Genomic DNA, 19367 nt, shown 5'->3' with positions numbered 1-19367 from the left:
GCTTATGAAGCAAATGAACTTTTTCTTAATATGTTTTGACACCATAATTACACATCTTGGCCCACTGCAATTCCGTAACAGCTAAAATGAAAAAAAAAAAAACCAGTCACTTATTGGGACGTGATACTAATTCATCACTAGTGGCTTTTTTTTTTTAGAAAAATAGACTTTTCAGTAATTACCCTAGACATGTTACAGACAATATATACTTGCTATCTTCAAAGAAATAATTTAAAGGGGCAGGTTATTGTATACACCAGCTTAAGTGGGCTTGGCCTGTAATTAATTTTAATACTCATGCATATTCATCCCGTGTGCTCTTTATACTTTCCTATAGCACTTACCAAGTTCTTTTCTTCTATTGGAAGTTTCTGTTCTAATTTTTTTTGAATTTTATAAAGTGTATGTACACTTTTGGAAGGTTCAGGGAGTGGATAAAACTAACTTTAGAATTATGTAACTTATCTAAGTGCATGTATATCCTAAATCTATTTGTATATTGACATATCTATAATCCACTACTCACAGACACCACAATTTGATTTAAAAAATAAAAATTCATGTCAGCTAATTTTGCAAGTTTTAATGTGAAAATTGTATCATTAAAAGTAACCGTAAATCTGTGCTTACTGAAGATATAGCCATGAATCTCCACATCAGAAAGAGATCCTATAACTTCAGTTTTCCTCAGATGGACTATATTATGCGAAAAAAAGTATACTAACAAACACTAAACATACAAATAACAAGGCTATAGGTGACGGGGCCTGTGGTGAAAATGAACTACATCATCCTACCCTCCACTCTGTTCTTGTTGATGTGCCATCAAAATGCTACACAGGTTTGGTTGAATGCAGGTTTCTTCACATTCCTCACTTTCCATGTCCAGATACCTGTATTTACCTTCAGCATAGAATATATAGAAATAAAAATTTAACCTACATTCTATAACTGCTTTTATCATAGTTCTAAGAAGGAGATGTATAGCAGTATAGGCCTAACTCAAAAAGGAAGAAAAATCTCAAAACGACCTAACGTTACACCTAAAAGAGCTAAATGAACAAACAAAACACCAAAGCAGCAGAAGGAAGGAAATAAATAATAAAGATTAGGGCAGAAATAAATGAATTGGAACAAAAAAATAGATCAATGAAACCAGGAACTGGTTCTTTGGAAAGATCAACAAAATTGATAAACCTCTAAACCCCTAGCCACACTCATTTTAAAAAATCCAAATAAAAAGAAGAAATAACCAATACCACAGAAATACAATTAGAAGATTATGAAAAGTTATATGCTGACAAATTAGATAACTTAGAAGAAATAAATTCCTAGAAATATAACTTAACAAAACTAAAGCAGGAAGAAATAGAAAATTTGAACAGACCAATTACCAGCAAAGAAATTGCATTAGTAATAAAAACTTCAAACAAAAGCCCAGGACCAGATGGCTTCACAGGTTAATTCTACCAAACATTTAAGAATTAATATCTACTCTTCTCAAACTATTCCAAAAAACACAAGAGGAAGGAAAACTTGCAAAGTCATTCTATGAGGTCAGTATCACACTGCTAACAAAACCAGATAAAAACACCACCAAAAAAAAGTGAACTACAGGCCAGTATTTCTGATGGATATCGATGTGGAAATCCTCAACAAAATACTAGCAAAGAGAACCCAACAATACATTAAAAAAATTATTCATAATCAAAATTTATTCCCAGGATGCAAGAGTGGTTCAATATTCAGAAATCAATCAACATGATATAAGGAAGGATAAAGATCCTATCTCAATAGATGCAGAAAAAGCATTTGACAAAGTACAACATCCATTCATGATAAAAACCCTCAGCAAAGTAGGTCTAGAGAGAATTTACCTCAGCATAATGAAGGCCAAATATGAAAAATCCACAGTGAACTTCACATTCAATGGGGAAAAACCAAGAGCTTTTCCCCAAGGTCAGAAACAAGACAACGATGTCTACTCACCTCACTTTTATTCAACATAGTACTAGACGTCCTAGTTAGCCACAGCAGTTAGATAACAAAAAGGAAATTAAAGGCATCCAAATTGGCAAAGAAGTAAAACTTTCACTATTTGCAGATGTGAATTCTGCAATTCCACCAGAAGACGACTAGAACTAATAAATGAATTCAGTAAAGTCTCAAGATGCAAAATCAATGTACAGAAATCTGTTGCATATTCCTACGCATTAATAACGAAGCAGCAGTAAGTGAAATTAAAAGAAAAAGAGGCAAAGAAACATACTCTTAACTGTAGAGAATAAACTGATGGTTACCAGAGGGGACTTGGGTGCAGGGATAGGTTAAATAGGTGTTGGAGATGAAGGCGTGCACTTGTAATGAGCATTGGGTATTGTATGGAAAGGTTGAATCACTAAATCCTACACATGAAACTAATATTACACTGTATGTAAACTAACTGGAATTGTAACTAAAACTATTAAAAACCCCTTCCATTTATAATTGCACCAAAAAATAAATAAATAAATAAACAAACAAATTAGGGATAAACTTAACCAAAGAGGTGAAAGACCTGAACTTTGAAAACTATAAAACATTGATGAGGGAAACCGAGGATGACACAAAGAAATGGAAAGACATCCCATGCTTATGGATTGGAAAAACAAATATTGTTAAAATGTCTATACTACCCAAAGCAAGCTACAGATTTAATGCAACTGCTATCAAAATAATAGCATTTTTCACAGAACTAGAGCAAACCTAAAATTTGTATGGAATTACAAAAGACCTTGAATAGCCGAAGCCATCCTGAAAAAACTGGAGGAATCACAACTTCAGGCTTCATGAACTTAGGTTATAAAACTGTAGTAATCAAAATTTTACTGGCATAAAAATAGACATAGCTCAATGGAACACAATAGAAAACCCAGAAATATGCCCACAGTCTTATGGTCATTTAACCTCTTTTTTTCCCCTCAATCTTTGACAAAGGAGGCAAGAATATGCAGTGGGGAAAAATCTCTTCAGCAAATGGTATTAGGGAAACTGGACCATGTTTTTACACCATACACAAATAAAATGGATTAAGGACCTAAATGTGAGACCTGAAACTATAAAAATCCAGGAAGAGAGCACAGGTAGTAATTAATGTCTCTGACATCAGCCACGGCTACATTTTTCTAGATAAGTCTCCTGAGGCAAGGGAAATCAAATCAAAAAGATACTATTGAGATTACATCAAAATAAAATGCTTCTGCACAGCAAAGGAAACAAATCGTTAAAACAAAAAAGGCACCCAACCTACTGAATGAATGGGAGAAGATATTTGCAAATAACACATCTGATAAAGGGTTGTTAATATAAAGAACTGATGCAACTCAACACCCAAGAAACAAATAATCCAATTAAACAATGGGCAGAAGACATGAACAGACATTTTTCTAAAGAAGACCTACAGATGGCCAATAAACATGAAAAGATACTCAATATCATCATCAGGGAAATGTAAATAACTTTAACGTGATATCTCACACCTGTCAGAATGGCTATATTAAAAAACACAAGAAACAAGTGTTGGCAAGGAATCCTTGTACACTGTTGGTGGGAATGCAAACTGGTGTAGTCGCTGTGAGAAACAGTATGGAGTTTACTCAAAAAGTTAAAAATAGAACTACCATATGATCCAGTAATTGCACTACTGGGTATTACTCCCAAAACTTATATAAAAATACTAATTCAAAATGATACATGCACCCCTGTTTAGTGCAGCATTATTTACAATAGCCAAATTATGGAAGCAGCCCAAGTGTCCACTGTAGATGAATGGACAAAAAATAAATGGTATTCATACACAGTGGAATATTATTCAGCCATAAACAATGAAATCTAGCCATTTGCAATAACATGCATCTAGAGAATATAATGCTAAGCAAATAACATGCATCTAGAAAATATACAAATCAGATAAAAATACCATCTGATTTCACTCATATGTGGAATTTAAGAAACAAAACAAATGAACATAGGGAAAGAGAGGCAAATCAAGAAACAGACTCTTAACTATAGAGAACAAACTGATGGCTACCAGAGGGGATGTTGGTGAGAAGATGCATGAAATAGGTGATGGGGATTAAGCAGTGCACTTTTGATGAACCCTGAGTAATGAATGTATAGAATTGTTGAATCTCTATATTGTATATCTGAAACTAAGTTAACACAGTGTGTTAACAACTAGAATTAAAATGTTTTAAATAATTTAAAAAGGGGCACCTGGGTGGCTCCATCATTTAAGCATCTGACTCTTGGTTTCGACTCAGGACACGATCTCATGGTTCATGAGTTTGAGCCCTGCACTGAGCTCTGTGCTGACAGTGTAGAGCCTGCTTGTGATTCTCTCTCTCCCTCTCTCTACCCCTCCCCTGCTTATGCTGTCTGTCTCTATCAAAAATAAACAAACTTAAAAATTTAATAGAAAATAATTAAAAAATAAATACAGCTGCTATCAGTGAGTCCCTCTTATGTGTCTAGTACTGCAGTAGAATCAGTACAGAAAATCATAAGCCATCTGAAAACCCTTTTAATTTCTATTCCAGTGATAACATTAACCAATAAATGGGAACCCTTAGCCAGGGTTTTGTGGAAAGGACTGCATGTTTCCCATTAATGATAACATTGCAACTGAGATTGCAATTGTTAGCCAAATTACCCCACTTCAGTGCAGGGCTCCACCAGTAAACAGGCATTGAGCTGGCCTTGGGACTTTTGCACAAGAACAGCTAACTTGTAGGTCAAGTACTAGGGTCAGTATTTTATTCAATGTAATTACTAAGACATTTTATGTATGTACTTCTCTATAAAAAGGATTACTGTTAAGAATTCTCTTGAATTATTGAAGGTGGCATCTATTTTGAGCATGTAGAAATGTAGATTCGTACATTTAATGTAAAATCAGTACAGAGTGAGAACTGATATTTCTGTTAATGGAACTTTTACAGTTTGGGTTTCTTTTTTTAAACTTCCTTTCAGAATGCTCTTGAGAAGCAATATTAAAAATATTAAGATAGTATTAAGTGTAGACTTGCATTGAGATTTTAGTTGCTAGGTAAAGTGAGAAATAATGAATCCTATATAACAAGTCAAATTTTAAGAACTATAGCTCAAAGAAATGTACCTTTTCATCCAGTTTGATTACCAGGTTCCTGTGAAAACTCCTTGTCCATAAAGGTCATATTCTTTGTAAAGGATATATGCCTTTAGACGGTTTGGTAATGGAAGAAATGACATGAAGACGGGGCAGCGCAAATGTAACCGCCCCATACACTTCCGGATCTTCAGGCGGCACAAATGTTTGAGGGATCGAGGGTTTGCTAAAAATGAGAGAAACACATGTTATCCAAACGAAAAAGAACTGTTCCTTTTTCTAGTGATCTTAGGGTTTAATAGGCAAATGTATGTTATACTTAAGCCACCAAAATTTTTATTTGCTGTGTTGAAATGGAAACGTTAAAAGGGAAACAGCTTTTCCCTTCTCCTTGTGACCCTTCCTGTAGATATGATTTTTCGAACCATGTCAAGTTAAGGATCCAAAGACTGGCATCAGTTATGGGTCTGGCCTGTGAGACCTGAAATTCTTAAATGTTTGAGTATTAACCACTCTCTCACCCTGTCCTGTCCCTCTGGGTCAGGCTAAGAACTAAAGATCACCACCAAGGAGGAGATTAGATCTAAGAAATTCTTAATTAGACTTCTGTGCTACTCTGAAAGAATGTGGTTGGGAGGGTCATTTGATACTCTCTGCGGGCTTAGATCCTCACTTTTTCTCACCCATTTTTGTTGCCATTTCATAGCTTTTAATTCCTATATGTACAGTGTTCTGTGGGATTAGGAGGAATCACATATTATGTGTGATTACCTAGCAGATTTTATCTACTGGGAAATGGTAAGAAGTACAAAGTTAAGTAATAAATAGTAATTTTTAGATAGGAATAGTATTTTCCTTGGTTTCTTTAGGTAAACCTTTTAAACAGAAGACAATGTTTTATAAAACAAATAAGAATACATTTAGTATTTTTGGTAAAAATCTTTTACAAGGAAGAAGGATACTCACTTAAGATAAAATGGATTTCTGACCAGAGCCCCTGTTTTTGGAGCACAGCTTTCAACTTTGAACAGATTCGAACTTGATCAACGTAATCAAGCATCACTCGAACCACCTTCCCAGAGAGATGTTGCAGCCATGACAAAGTTATTACTTCACAGAACTAAGGAAGAAAATTGGAACTATGAAAGCAAATGAAAAACTGAAGTAACTTTGGGGTTTAGAACGCTGAACTCGAAGTCAGGAACCAAGGTCTCAAGCCCCTCATTTATAAACTAGGCATTGAACAAGGAAATTATTTCTTAGCTCTAACATATGGAAAAATACTACTGTATCTTCAGAACTATGTAAGATGTAACCAGGGTGTGAAAGAAATAGTTATCAATATCCATTGTCCCCTTTGGTCGGCCACAAGGCCATTGGAATAAAGATTACCTCTCCAGCTTCCTTGCACCTGTATGTAGCCACGTAAGTTCTAGCCAAAGAGATTTGAGTGGAAGTGTGAGCAACCCCCAGAATGCACTTCAAGGAAGAACAGGGTGTGTGTGGCTTCTGCCTGCCTGCCTCCTTGCTGGCTGGAATGTGGATGCAAGTGTCTCATGTCAGGAGCTGCCCAGTTAGAAGGCTGTTTACCTGTGGCCTTTATTTATGTGAAGGGAATGAGCCACCTTATTAAAATCACTTTCATTTTGGGTTTTCTGTCATTCACAACCTACCCCTACCCTCATGCCTGAAGGATATGATAGTTTCTGCCGGTAGGTAATTTACATGCTCTCAGACAAGATGCCCGTGTAAGAAGTCAAATACTACTACCTTAAAAGTCAGGAAATAGGGGCACCTGGGTGGCTCAGTCGGTTAAGCTGAAGTCTGACTTCAGCTCAGGTCATGATTTCATGGTTCATGGGTTCAAGCCCTGCGTCGGGCTCTGTGCTGACAGCTCAGAACCTGGAGCCTGCTTCAGATTCTGTGTCTCCCTCTCTCTCTGCGCCTCCCCCACTCATGCTCTGTTTCTGTCTCAATAATAAAAATAAAACAAAAAAAAAAAGGAAATAATACAAGATGATATATACCTAATTGCCCATTCCTACATTAATCAGAACCTAAAAATCATATACAGTATTAATATGTTGCCTTCACTTTTCAGAATTGACTCAAAGTGTTTTCTTCATTTCACTATATAATTTTTGTTTTGATTTTAATATGAACTCGTATTTATAGTGCATCGTGCATCTACTGTGTGCTGAGCACAGATCTCTAAGCTGAGGAAAGTGGTGAAGAAGAGCTTACTTACACTGATGTATTTGTGGAGGAGACATGTAATTAGTAAAATGTTAAAAAGATAATTTCAGAAAGTGGTAAGTTCTATAAAAGAAACAGCATTATCAGAAGATTAGGGAAAACAATGACCTTAGATAAGATGGATGGGGAAGGAAGAGCCTTTTTGAGAAGGTAACACATGAAACCTGAAGAGTGGCAGCTTTTTGAAAAGTAGGGGGTGAGCTCAAGTTGGGGAAAATAGAAATGACCAGTTAGGGGGAAAATAGGAGACTGGTGTGATGAAGACATCACAAGAGGAACACATCTCAAGAAGAAGAGGGTAGTCAACTGTATTTATTATGATTTCTTTTTCATTAAAAAGGTGGCCAAAGAGGGGAACCTGGGTGGCTCAGTCGGTTAAGCCTTTGACTTCGGCTCAGGTCAGATCTCACAGTTTGTGGGCTTGAGTCCCGCATCAGGCTCTGTGCTGACAGCTCAGAGCCCAGAGCCTGTTTTGGATTCTGTGTCTCCCTCACTCTCTGCCTCTCCCCCACTCATGCTCTGTCTCTCTCTGTCTCAAAAATAAATAAACTATAAAAATTTTTTTTAAAGTGGTCAAAGAAACCTATTTAATCAAATTTTAGACCTGAAAGAGATAGCCAAAAACCAAAGGGTACAGGTATTAGGACCCTAGAAACATTTAGCTCAATAACTCAGCCCTTCAACGACAAAACATAACTGCTTTGTACCACTACATTCATTCTTTAAAACTTGACTCAGATGCTAGTTCATTTGTGAAACTCCCTAGGTAAAGTTAAATCACTTCCCTCTGAACCATTTCTGCATCTACTATCATGTTTATTTTACCACGTATTTATCATATTAAAATCTTTTCAAGGTGCTGGGGTAGCCCAGTTGATTGGCTAAGTGTCCAACTCAATTTTAGCTCAGGTCGTGATCTCACAGTTTATAAGATTGAGCCCTGCATCCGGCTCTGTGCTGACAGCATGAAGCCTGCTTGGGATTCTCTCTGTCCCACTCTCTCTGCCCTCTGCTAACTCCCTTTCTCTCAAAATAAATAAACTTTAAAAATTAAAAATCTTTTGAACTATGATCTTCTGGAGAGAATGGATGGAGTCCTCTCTTGCTGTAGTCCAGGGCCACTAATAATGATTGTATAAGTTGATACAGACAATACTGTGCACTTACCATAGTGTCTTTGATAACTGTAGATGTCCAGCCTTCAAAAGTATAGCAAGGATGAACTTTGTTTCCATGGGGACAATCAAAGCATCGCTCTGTGTCATACCCATAATTCAACAGCATCCTGAGCATGACTTCATCTTTCAGTGTATATTGCAGTGCTGATGGGAAATGTAAAGGGTTGACTCTGCAGAAGTAATTGACGTTGGCCCCATGCCGTAGCAGCAGACTTATCAGCTCATAGTTGCCCATCCTTAGGGCTATCTGGAGGCAGTTAACTGGGTCTTGATTAGGCAGAGCTCCAGCACCCAGAAGCAGCTTAACTGAAGAGAGGTCACCATTTGATACAGCAAAATACAAAGCTGACTTCCTATGGTCATCATAGTGTTTGCGAATTCTCTGATCTAGCATGAAGTTTACATCAAATCCAGCCTGGATGAGGAGCTCCAGGCAGTGGGGGTGTGCCCCTGCTGCTGCACAGTGGACCGGACTGATGCCACTCTGCTTAATGGCAGCAAAATCCGTAACTGGAACCAAAATCTTCAGGGCTCTGAGAAAGAATTTCAGAGGGTATTTAAAAAATTGTTTCTGTTAAGATGCGGTATTAACCTGTTTATGATTATTTTATACTAGTACAGATGGTATTAGCAGGTGGCATTTAGAACCCCTTACCCAAAAAAACGTATGATTCCTGCATGCAAAAGCTCAGATACTTAGTAAAGTTAAATGAAACTGTTGTCTAGATATAAAACTCAGAATTAGTCCAACTAGTGAGACCTGGAGTTCCCCTTATTGCCTGAAGACCGTAATAAAATAGTTTTATGTCTCTTCTGTGGCTACAGAGGATGCCTGACTTCACTTTCTAACTGGTCAAGTTTATCTTTAAAAGTGGTGTTGGAAGTATAGGATCAGAGAAGAAGAATATAAAGTTCCCAGAAGCTGCTCCAAAGAAACCCATAGCTATGACTGTTTCTATTATTTGCAGCAATGTAATGGAACTTACAACAAGTGGCCTCTGTCAGCTGCCACATGAATGGGAAGGTGGCCTGAATTCTTAGGGATGTTGGCATCAGCTCCATGCTCTAGCAAGAGAGATACAGAATCTGGATTTCCTCCGCTGGCGGCTTCAAGTAAGATGGAAGAAGAGTCAGAGGCCTGACCAAGAGCATTAGCTCCTAAGAGGAGAAAAAGTCTTGTTATGCGAAAAGTCTTTTCCGCTCTATTGCTTATGCATTCTTAATATATAAGCACCACCAAAAAGCAATTATTAAGGAGCCACTTTAGCAAAGCACTATGAAGTCAAAGAACTAAAACATGGGCCGCCTGCTCTCAGCCAGTTTATTATGTAGTTGGGGAAGGAAGAAATGGCACAAGCAGTCTCTAAGTTAGAAGTAGGTTCTTTCAGGGTCATTTTTTAAGTTAGTTGTTTGGAGCTTGAAATTTCCAGGAAAAATAATTTCAAAGGAGATTTTGATTCCAGACCAGCCTGTTAAAGTCCGCTTACCCCACCCTTAGGTATAGGATGGGACCAACAATCCCATTGGACTGTAACACCATGCCATCTGCTGATGTTAGGGTGGAAAATGGCATTTGTTCTGTTTTTAATGTTTTTAGGGGGGGTGTTCATAGTAAGACACACCTGTAGGTGTTTGCATTTGAAGTTGGGGACTCATAGTTAAAAGGATAAATTGTAGTGTCCAATATGCTATCATGTGATGGTGTGGATAATAAGAGTACAAGTGGGGGCCCAATGTCCTCTCAAAGGTCTCAGTTCTGGATTTTGAGGGGAACTAGATGGTGAAGAAAGGAGGTTTAGGTCAGTTGCAGAAGACCTCTCAATAAAATGGGTTTTGAAGAAAGAGTAGCCTTTGAAAATGGACAAAGGGAAAGGAGAACATTCTGGGCACATTCACAGCTCTTATAAAAAAGATGTAGTGGCTTAAAATTAGTAAATAGACTCCATAGTCATCAGAATACCGTGGCTGTCTCAGAGAACCCCTCCTAGAATGCATGAAGACGTGTCTAATAAGCTGCCATGGGATGAGTGCTCACTATGTGCAGGTTCCTGTGCATAATTTCTAAACTTCACAACAACCCTAACAAGCAGATACTAGTATCTTCATTTTAAACATGAAAAAACCTGAGGCTCATTGAGGTGAAGTGACTTCCCCAGAGACCCGCAGCTGGTAAGCAAGGTAGTCAGGATTCACATACAGGTACGCCGGACCCATGGCCTATTTCTATGATGCTGTGTTTCTACTCTAGTAATGCAGGGTGGTAAAGTAACATGATTTGGAACGAGACAGATGTGGTTCAAACCTTGGCTCTGCCATTTACTAGTTATGTCACTTTGTGCAAATTATGTCATAAGGGAGTTACCGCAGGGAAATATTCATTCAGATCAACTCATGCTGGTTTCTTTAGACTTAAGGTTTAAAATCTGAAAGTCTCTTCTTTATATTTTAATCAGTGTTCTATACAAAATGTTACTCTTATTGTTACGTGAAGGATCTAGTGTTTATTTTTGTTATTCTAGCCAATGACTTAGACATCTCTGCTGTTGCTCATTTAAAACATCTTACTTAAAATGTCTTATGGCCACTGATTGGAAACTGTAACAGCCTCTCCTGTATGATAGGAAAGTTTCAGGTAAGTCTATAAAGCAGAAAGTTGTTCTTAAATATAGGAATTCCTGTAGTCTAGAATATTGGAGACCAGGACTGTGTATTGGTAAAGAAAGAAATAATAAGGCTTCTGGACATAAACAGGAAGGAGAATACAGAAGGTAATTCTAATATTGGGACTTCATTAATACTGGCAAAGATTTGCTTTGGGAAAAAAAAAAAGCTTTAGATACTGCATTGCTTCACCTAACAGTGTCATCAATGGGGCGGGGGGAAGGGTCCTCCTCAAAGACATAAAGGCCAAAGTTCTCTGATCCAAGGACTCTGCCAGTAAAACCAGGATCTTGACTTGGTGGCAGGAGAGGGCACGTTTAAAGGAAAGTCCTGCAACTGGTACCATCCCTGACCCTCTTTCCTTAAGTGTAAAATGAGGATAATATCTACTGCCTAGGGTTTTAGAAGATCACATGAGGCAGCATTGGTAGCTTAATGCCTGGTGCTTAGAAAGTACTCAGTAAATGTACGTTGCCTTCCCCTTCTCTCAGGGTCTTGGTTATTACTAAAGGGAGAGCTGGGACCCAAAGAGACAGTCAGGAAAAACTTGCCAACAACGGAAGCATCTGATAACACATCGGACTGCCTCATGACTTAGCAGTGACAACATGTAGGGGGTAATGTGGGTCTTTCATTCTGTGAATCTAGAAAAGGACAGCATGCAAAAATTTGAAAAACAACCATCGTGGGGCGCCTGGGTGGCTCAGTCGGTTAAGCGTCTGACTTTGGCTCAGGTCATGATCTCATGGTTCTTAGGTTCGAGCCCTGCGTCGGGCTCTGTGCTGACTGCTAGCTCCGAGCCTGGAGTCTGTTTCAGACTCTGTGTCTCCCTCTCTCTCTGACCCTCCCCTGCTCACGCTGTCTCTCTCGCTCTCTCAGAAATAAAGAAAAAAGAAAAACAACCATCCTCAGCACGGTCGGGGAACATTATGCAGAAGAGTATTGGGCATCCTAGTAATTTTAGGGAAATTACTTCACATCAAATGAGAAATATTCAATCTCTAGTTTAGGCTTTTTAGTAGCCAGTATTAACACACACTTTCATCAGACGTCTGTTAGGCTTAAATAAAATGTTAACTTCTATTATTTTGAAGTTCTCCATGTAAAGGAGGATGCTTGCACCACATTAACCCTTGGGGGTGTGCTGACCGTATAGAAAATCTTGCCTTTCTGCAATAACATTTCCATGATTTCAGTGTATCCACTTTGGGCAGCAAGAGCAAGAGGAGTGAATCCGTAGGAGCTCCGTGGATCAGGGTGTGCCCCAGAAACCAGCAGCAACTTCACTATGTCCCGCCTGCCCAGTTTGGCTGCTTCATGGAGAGCGGTCCTCTCGTTGGTACACCGCAGATTGACATCTGCCCCATGGCTGATCAGCAAGGAGGCCATGTCGTAGGAGTCATGGAGAACAGCTGGGAAGTTGGAAGTGAAGTAGTCTTAATGTTCACCGGGAAATTATGGCCAGAGTATCTTATTAGCCAGTGTCCCTTAGGCTTCTTAACGACCTCTTCCTGGCTACCCCCATGGGCCAGCATTTTGTATCTAGAAAACACACTGTTAAATGAGGCATACATCAAATAATATTAATATTGACATCAATAGCCTATTGTCTTTTCTGTAAGCCATGAACAGTTACTGTCTATTGGCTGCTTATGTGTATGAAAGACATAAACATATAAAAATTATCAGGGTCACCTGGGTGGCTCAGTCAGTTAAGCATCCAACTTTGGCTCAGGTCATGATCTCACGGTTCGTGGGTTTGAGCCCTGCGTTGGGCTCTATGCTGACAGCTAGCTCAGAACCTGGATCCTGCTTTGGATTCTGTATCTCCCTCTCTTTCTGACCCTCCCCTGCTCACGCTGTCTCCCTCTCTCTCTCAGAATTAAATAAAACATTTTAAAAAATTAAAATTAAAGAAAATGAAAAAAATTTTCATTTATCATTTTTATGTTCCTCCCTCAAGAAAATAGGAACTTAAATACCCAGTATAGTCCTAGAAATGCTCATAGGTGCTTTAAACAAAAACAAAAAAACAATAATTAGGATATGGTTTTTAACCTTGTGCTTTGTTAAAATTTTCTAGTTGTTTTTTTCTACATTTATGCTGTTATTCACATTTGGATGATCACCTTTAAGTCCTTCAAGATTCTGAAACAACTTAATCCTCCTATCCATTTGTTAATTATTGACACCACTGTGTATGAGGAATCTTGCTAGGTGCCAGATGTTGAATCAGTGTGAATTCTGTCTGTGACTGTTTCTAATGTGCCATAGAAAGTGCTGTGGGACTGGAAATACTAAATGCCAAGGGTATTGGGTCTTTTGTTTTTGTTTTTTTTTTAACTCATTTAGCTGGCAATTTAGTATGGCCTTTGATTCTGGAAACACATGTCCTTTGTTTTAAGAAATCATTCTCCTGTCTTATTTCACGATGATAGACCACCTCCATGTTGTCTCTTCTCTTTCTAGTATTTCTAAGATCATGTGTTGCTCCTCTTAGGTTGTCCTAGTTTTTTTCGTTTTCTTTCTTATTTCCCATTTTTTATCTTCTTCTGGAAACTTTCCTAAACTTTATCTCCCAGCTTCTGTTCTGAGTTTTATATTTCTGCTATCATATTTTTAATTTCCAAGAGCATTTTTGGTTCTGTTTTGTTCAGGTTTTTGGTAATGTCCTATTATTTCATTATTTTTCACTAATTTCTCAAAATTAATCATAATTTCCCCCTACATTTTATTTTCTCTAAATCGTCTGTCTCCTCCAAGTTTCTTATCTCTGTTGATAACTTTTCTCAGATAGTCCTTGGCTATCTGCTCATGATTAAGAGTTGGGGACTAAAAAGCTGACTGGGAATCCTCAATGTTGGGAGGGGCTCTTGGAGTGTGGTCATAACTCTATGTGGCTGTGCCTGGGCCATTTGTTGGGGAACCCCCAATTTCACTCTCTTTAATTCTTTCTTTTTGGGTATATCATATTCCCCAGAGAAGCCTCCTCTTGAAGGGTAAAGTTCTGATTGCCATCTTTCTAGAATCCTAGTGGAAGAGGAGGGCTGGGAGGTCTTGGCCTATGTTTGCTTAATTCCTCCAGTATTTCAATCCAGTACTCCTACCCTTGTCTACCCTTGTCCAGAATTCAGGTGGGTAGGGAGAAGGGATCTATTGCTCCGGCTACTCGTTCCTTAATAGTGTTCAACCAATCCTCTGTTAGCTGCCTGTCCTTCATCCATGCTCCATGAGGTAACCACCCCCAACAACTTCCAAGCCTTTTGATATAATTGTGCTGCTTTCCCCACTGCCAAGTTAAGATTTGGCTTTCTTGTCACTGACTTCTCATCCACCTGCTCTCCAGGTTTTAAAAAACTGTGTTGCTGTTGTCTCCTCTCCTGTTCTTCTCATTCTTTTGTATCTTCCCTCATTAAAACAATTTCTTAACTATCATTTTAGTGAAGCCTCAGGAGGGAGCGAAATTAGCCATTTGTATTCAATCTGCCATCTTTACCCAACCATTGGCTGCCTCTCCCTACTCTGCTCACCTTTTCTATTTCTTACACATAAATAAATTGATTAAGACACCATGCAAAATGATCAGCCAGTTGGCAGAGATTTTGCGTCAGGCCACCTCAAGGGCAAGTCTATAGAAAGCTGAGGGTCAGGTACCCATGACATGGGTCAGCTGGGACCAGAATGACAGCACTCCAACTATGTACAAAAAGCTGCCTTTCTGTTTGCAACGATGTGGATAGAGCTAGAGAGTTATCCTAGGCGAAATCAGTTAGAGAAAGACAAATACCATATGATTTCACTCATCTGTGGAATTTAAGAAACAAATGAGCAAAGGAGAAGAAAAGAGGCAAACCAAGAAACAGTCTCTTAACTATAGAGAACTGATGTTGCCAGAGGGGAGGTGGGCAGGGGAATGGGTGAAATGTGATGAGGATTAAGGAATGCACTTGTGATGGGCACCGGGTGTTGAGTCACTATACTGGACTCCTGAAACCTGAAACTAATATAACATTGTCTGTTATCTAGCTGGAATTAAAATAAAAACTACGAAAAAAATTTTTTAAAGTTGCCTTTGAAACCTCTGGGATTGAGGACGTGCAGAATGACAGACTGTTTTCCAGAGACAAAGTATTAATTTACCTGTAAGAAGAGGAGAGTTGCCTTCAGAATTCTTGGCATTCGGATTGCAGCCATTGAGAAGAAGAAAACTGACGTTTTCTAAGAGGCAATTGCTGACAGCCAAAAAAAGTGGCGTTTCCCCATTGTGGGTGGTTTGCTCCCACACACTGGCTTTTGAAGCTGCAGTAAATCCATTAGACAACACAGGTTAAGATACAGAAATAAATTTTAAAATTATTTCTCAGAAGCATCAGGAAGAGTTACAAAAGGAGTTTACCTTTCAGGGTTATTTCCAAAATGTTCTTATTTAGTTGCACCGCAGCCTTATGCAGAGGAAGCCAGCCTATCCCATCTGCTTCATCGAAAGCAGAATGGTACTTGGTCAAGCGTGCCAATGCCTCTTCCTTACCTATTAACAAGTCAGATGGGCACAGATTCACATTTGGCACACACAAGGCAGCCCATACCGCTTCCAGATTCCACCATCAGGGTTAGTGCATGAGACAACAGAGTTCTAGCACCGCCCTTCATGAGAGACACATTAAAACGGCATAGGACAAGCGAGCAGATGCTCGCCTAGTGTTCCACACCACCTGGGCCTGTGGCCACCCCTCGTGTGGTTATAGAGAAACAGCTCAGTCCGCCAAGGAGCCTAGGAACTCTTTGCTAAGTTGTGCTGCAGTATTTTCTCACAGGCTCTCGAGAATCAGTGGTGGACCCTACAGCATTGAGCATTTGGGAGAACCTGCTTCTAGGCTTTCATCAGCCCAGAGGGGAGGTGCTGCCCTTTGCATCACATCTTACCACAAGTTGGAGGGGATAGAATAGGAAGAGTACTTAACTGTCTCTATTGTTTCGATTATCTTCTTATAGTCAGCGCTCACAAAGGAATGGGAACTGCAGAGAAAAAAAATATATATATATATAATCCCCAAACTGAGGGAAAGGGAAGACATTTGATTAAAAAAACAAAAACAAAAAACCACAAGGAGAGGGTAAAGGCAGTAGTAGTAAACAAAGGATGAACTCTTACAATGAGGCTTAATGGGAATACTTCCAAAATATAATGTGACCCTAAACATGCTCCAGGGACACCAGTCTCCCATGTCTGTCTTCCTTGGGGAGAGGGTGCGACCAAGTCAGCAAGCCTTCCTAAGTTCCATACAATTCTTGCAAGTCTAATAACTGAAGTCTACAACTATAGTCAATTTTAATTTCTGTGAAATATTTCAGTCATCAAAATCTTATGCTTTTCAACCTAAAATCATGACTTTATTACTGAATGAACTTAAAAAGTTTCAATCACAAGTTTAATATAACAGATAATCTAATAAACCCAATTGTTTTTTATTTTTGAGTAAGAGTGAGGAAGAGAGAGAGAGCACAAGCACAGGGGAGGGGTAGAGGATCCAAAGCAGGCTCTGCGCGGACAGCAGTGAGCACATGCAGGGCTCGAACTCACAAACTGAGATCATGACCTGAGCTGAAGTTGGACACTCAATCGACTGAAGCCACCCAGGTGCCCCTAAACCCAATTTCTTTACAAAACTTTATTCAAAGGTGATTTTAAAGATTATTCCTAAATGTAACACAAAACTATAGGAATAGCGTGGTAAAGAGATGCTGAAGCATGACTGCCTGCCTCTCACAGAGCTTGGGTAACACCTGTCCCTCAGTTGCCTCATTTCTACACGGGGATAACAGTACTTACCACATAGAAAGGTAATGAGAATTAAAATATAAATGAGGCAATATTTATGAAATGCTTAAAAATAGTGCAGAACAAAGTGATCACTCCAAGAGGTTGTTACTTTAAAAAAAAAAAGTATAGGTTTAATGTATTTCAGCATCTCTAATTATAAAGCCTCTTAGAGCTAAAACACATTTGTCCAGTTTTACCTCCAGCAGGCAAATAGAAGTCACCATTCCAAGCAACCGGGGTTTGTCACCCCTGAAAATAGTAAGTACTAGGGGGTGAGGTTGCAGATCAGTCAGAGAGCATTTGAGCAGGTGTGCTCGGCTGTGGACATTCCGCCTCCAGGGCGACTCTTACATCACTGAGGGACATGCAGAGTCCTTTTCTAGTGGGGTCATTACACAATTCTGAAAGGGTGAGTCTCTTCTGAGGTTTAAGTTTACATGATTCCTCCTTTTGATCTGAATCAAAAGACTGGACCTTACACTATCTCCCACTAAGGTTGATAGTTTTCTGTGTGTGTTGGTTAGATTTATGAACTTCCTTGGCTCACCAAAGACAGGCTGCATTAGAGTTCTCTAGTCTTTCACAGCCTTATGTAATGACAAGTCTCAGCTGTTGAATCCTTACAGGACATTACCAGGGAGATACCATTACCTGTCATCTGCAGGTGCATGCTGTGTAGTTCCTGGGTTGTGAGAGTCCTGTAAGCTCTGCTGGATGATGAGCTGGGTATCAAAGTCCTCGTCTGTGTCTTCGTCACTGGCATAATTATCCATGTGTGACGCTGACAGATTTCAAGTCAATCAACTGACAATATTTTTCCAGTTATGAAAAGATGATCAGTTTCATTACAAATGAAATTCAGAAAACTATAAAATTGATAGGAGTGATAAAGCAAATGCAAAATTTTAAAAAGTATTCATTATATATTCTTCCCATAAATTCAAAAGAATATTCTGAACTGCCACAAATTCAGTATAAATTAGAAGTGTCCATGATTAGCCATTTACTTAATGCCTACTCAGGAAAATCAGCATTTCGTATAAAACTTAGGTTAGTGCCATTTTAACTATGAAAGTAATGATTTTAAACTTGGCTTATGAGTTTTTTCTCAGTGATTGTAGCCCTCACCCAAAAGCACATCTTTATGCTGACATAGTAAATATTAAAAATAAACACGTTATAGGAATATATGCACTCTCATAATAACAACAGAACAGGAATAGTGGTAGTAAAAAACAATGTATTTCTTAGGCAATAACTTCGTTGTTTAAAAAGCATTTCTGTTTTAGCGTAGAATAGGTTCGAACACATACCAAGATGTTTACCTTCTGTTATATCCTTTAGGAGAGCACGGGAGTTTTCACTGTAAGATTAGCACGTCAGGATTTTCATTTCTATTTAGGATCTCCACTCCCCCTGTAGTGACCATTCCATTAATAGCTTTACTATAAATACTTGATCATAAGACAGTCTGGCACATTCTCCTGTTTTCTACATGGGGTTTAGCTCTATTTGGAAACATGATCTCTTCTCTTCATTGCTATATTCATCAAATTTAAAGGACTAAACATTTTATTCTGGTATAAAATGCTTTTGCAAGCGGTTGGCTGTGTGACGTGAATTCATTCTCACAGGCCGCTGCAGACCAGAATCAATTTTTCACCTGAGAGGCCATTTTCCTCTGACCTATTTATCAAAGTGACTGTCCCCATAGACCTGATTCACTGGGTAGCTGCACTTACATTTTCTTTGGGTTACAGAGCTACAGCCTAAAGTGTCCTGGGGATCCTATGGAATTAATTCCACATACAAGATAATAAAATTTCAACTATAATTTTGTATTGTTGAAATGTTTCAAAATCGAAAATCTATACTAGTATTATGAACATTAACTATTAAAAATAATGAAGAGACACTTGGCATTTCCAATTAAACATGAAGCAAATGCCCAGAAACACACTACACCCTGGGGGGGGAGGGTGGACAGTTCTGCCAGCCACCTTACTGCCTCTGTATGTATACTTCCTGCCCTCCTCACAGGCGAACTGTGAGAAATGGGGCTGATGTTGTAAAAGTATGATGTAAGGGGTTACTTCTGGAATTGTTTTGATATTTTCCTTATTTATAACCACCTCTAGTAGGTGAGTGGAAAGTGAACGTCTCCTGAAGCTGAAGAAATGGCTTCACACTTGTGAAAACAGATTTTTTCTGGTATTAAATTTTATCCGGTGGGGCACCTGGGTGGCTCAGTCAGTTAACTGGCCAACTTCGGTTCAGGTCATGATCTTGCGGTTTGTGGGCTTGAGCCCCCACGTCAGGCTCTGAG

General features: G+C 38.8%; 2 protein-coding genes across 3 annotated transcripts in view; one reads left to right on the top strand and one right to left on the bottom strand.

The window, feature by feature from the left end:
• The window catches only part of APPL1 (adaptor protein, phosphotyrosine interacting with PH domain and leucine zipper 1), a 42709-nt gene extending 36174 nt beyond the window's left edge, over positions 1–6535 (top strand). The window contains exon 23 of one of the 2 annotated variants that reach the window (XM_077776645.1): positions 6140–6535. The gene's annotated coding sequence lies outside the window, so the exon portion shown is untranslated. Of the gene's footprint in view, positions 1–6117 lie in introns of both variants that reach the window. The other variant, XM_077776644.1, reaches the window with a different exon arrangement.
• Positions 40–17814, bottom strand: ASB14 (ankyrin repeat and SOCS box containing 14). Its single transcript, XM_077776648.1, has 11 exons — positions 17693–17814; positions 16182–16236; position 16058; positions 15617–15748; positions 15361–15519; positions 12387–12632; positions 9546–9717; positions 8549–9092; positions 6092–6245; positions 5156–5351; positions 40–81 (listed from the first exon to the last, which is right to left on the bottom strand). The coding sequence occupies exons 1-10, from the start codon at positions 17812–17814 to the stop codon at positions 5173–5175; spliced, it is 1764 nt and encodes a 587-aa protein (XP_077632774.1). The 3' UTR covers positions 40–81; positions 5156–5172.
• Between the last annotated feature and the right edge of the window lie 1553 nt (positions 17815–19367).

This window comes from Crocuta crocuta, unplaced genomic scaffold (assembly GCF_008692635.1).
Source record: "Crocuta crocuta isolate KB4526 unplaced genomic scaffold, BGI_CrCroc_1.0 scaffold87, whole genome shotgun sequence".
Lineage (NCBI taxonomy): Eukaryota > Metazoa > Chordata > Mammalia > Carnivora > Hyaenidae > Crocuta > Crocuta crocuta.
Note: the sequence above shows the minus strand (reverse complement) of the source record. Positions and strands in the feature narration are given on the sequence as shown.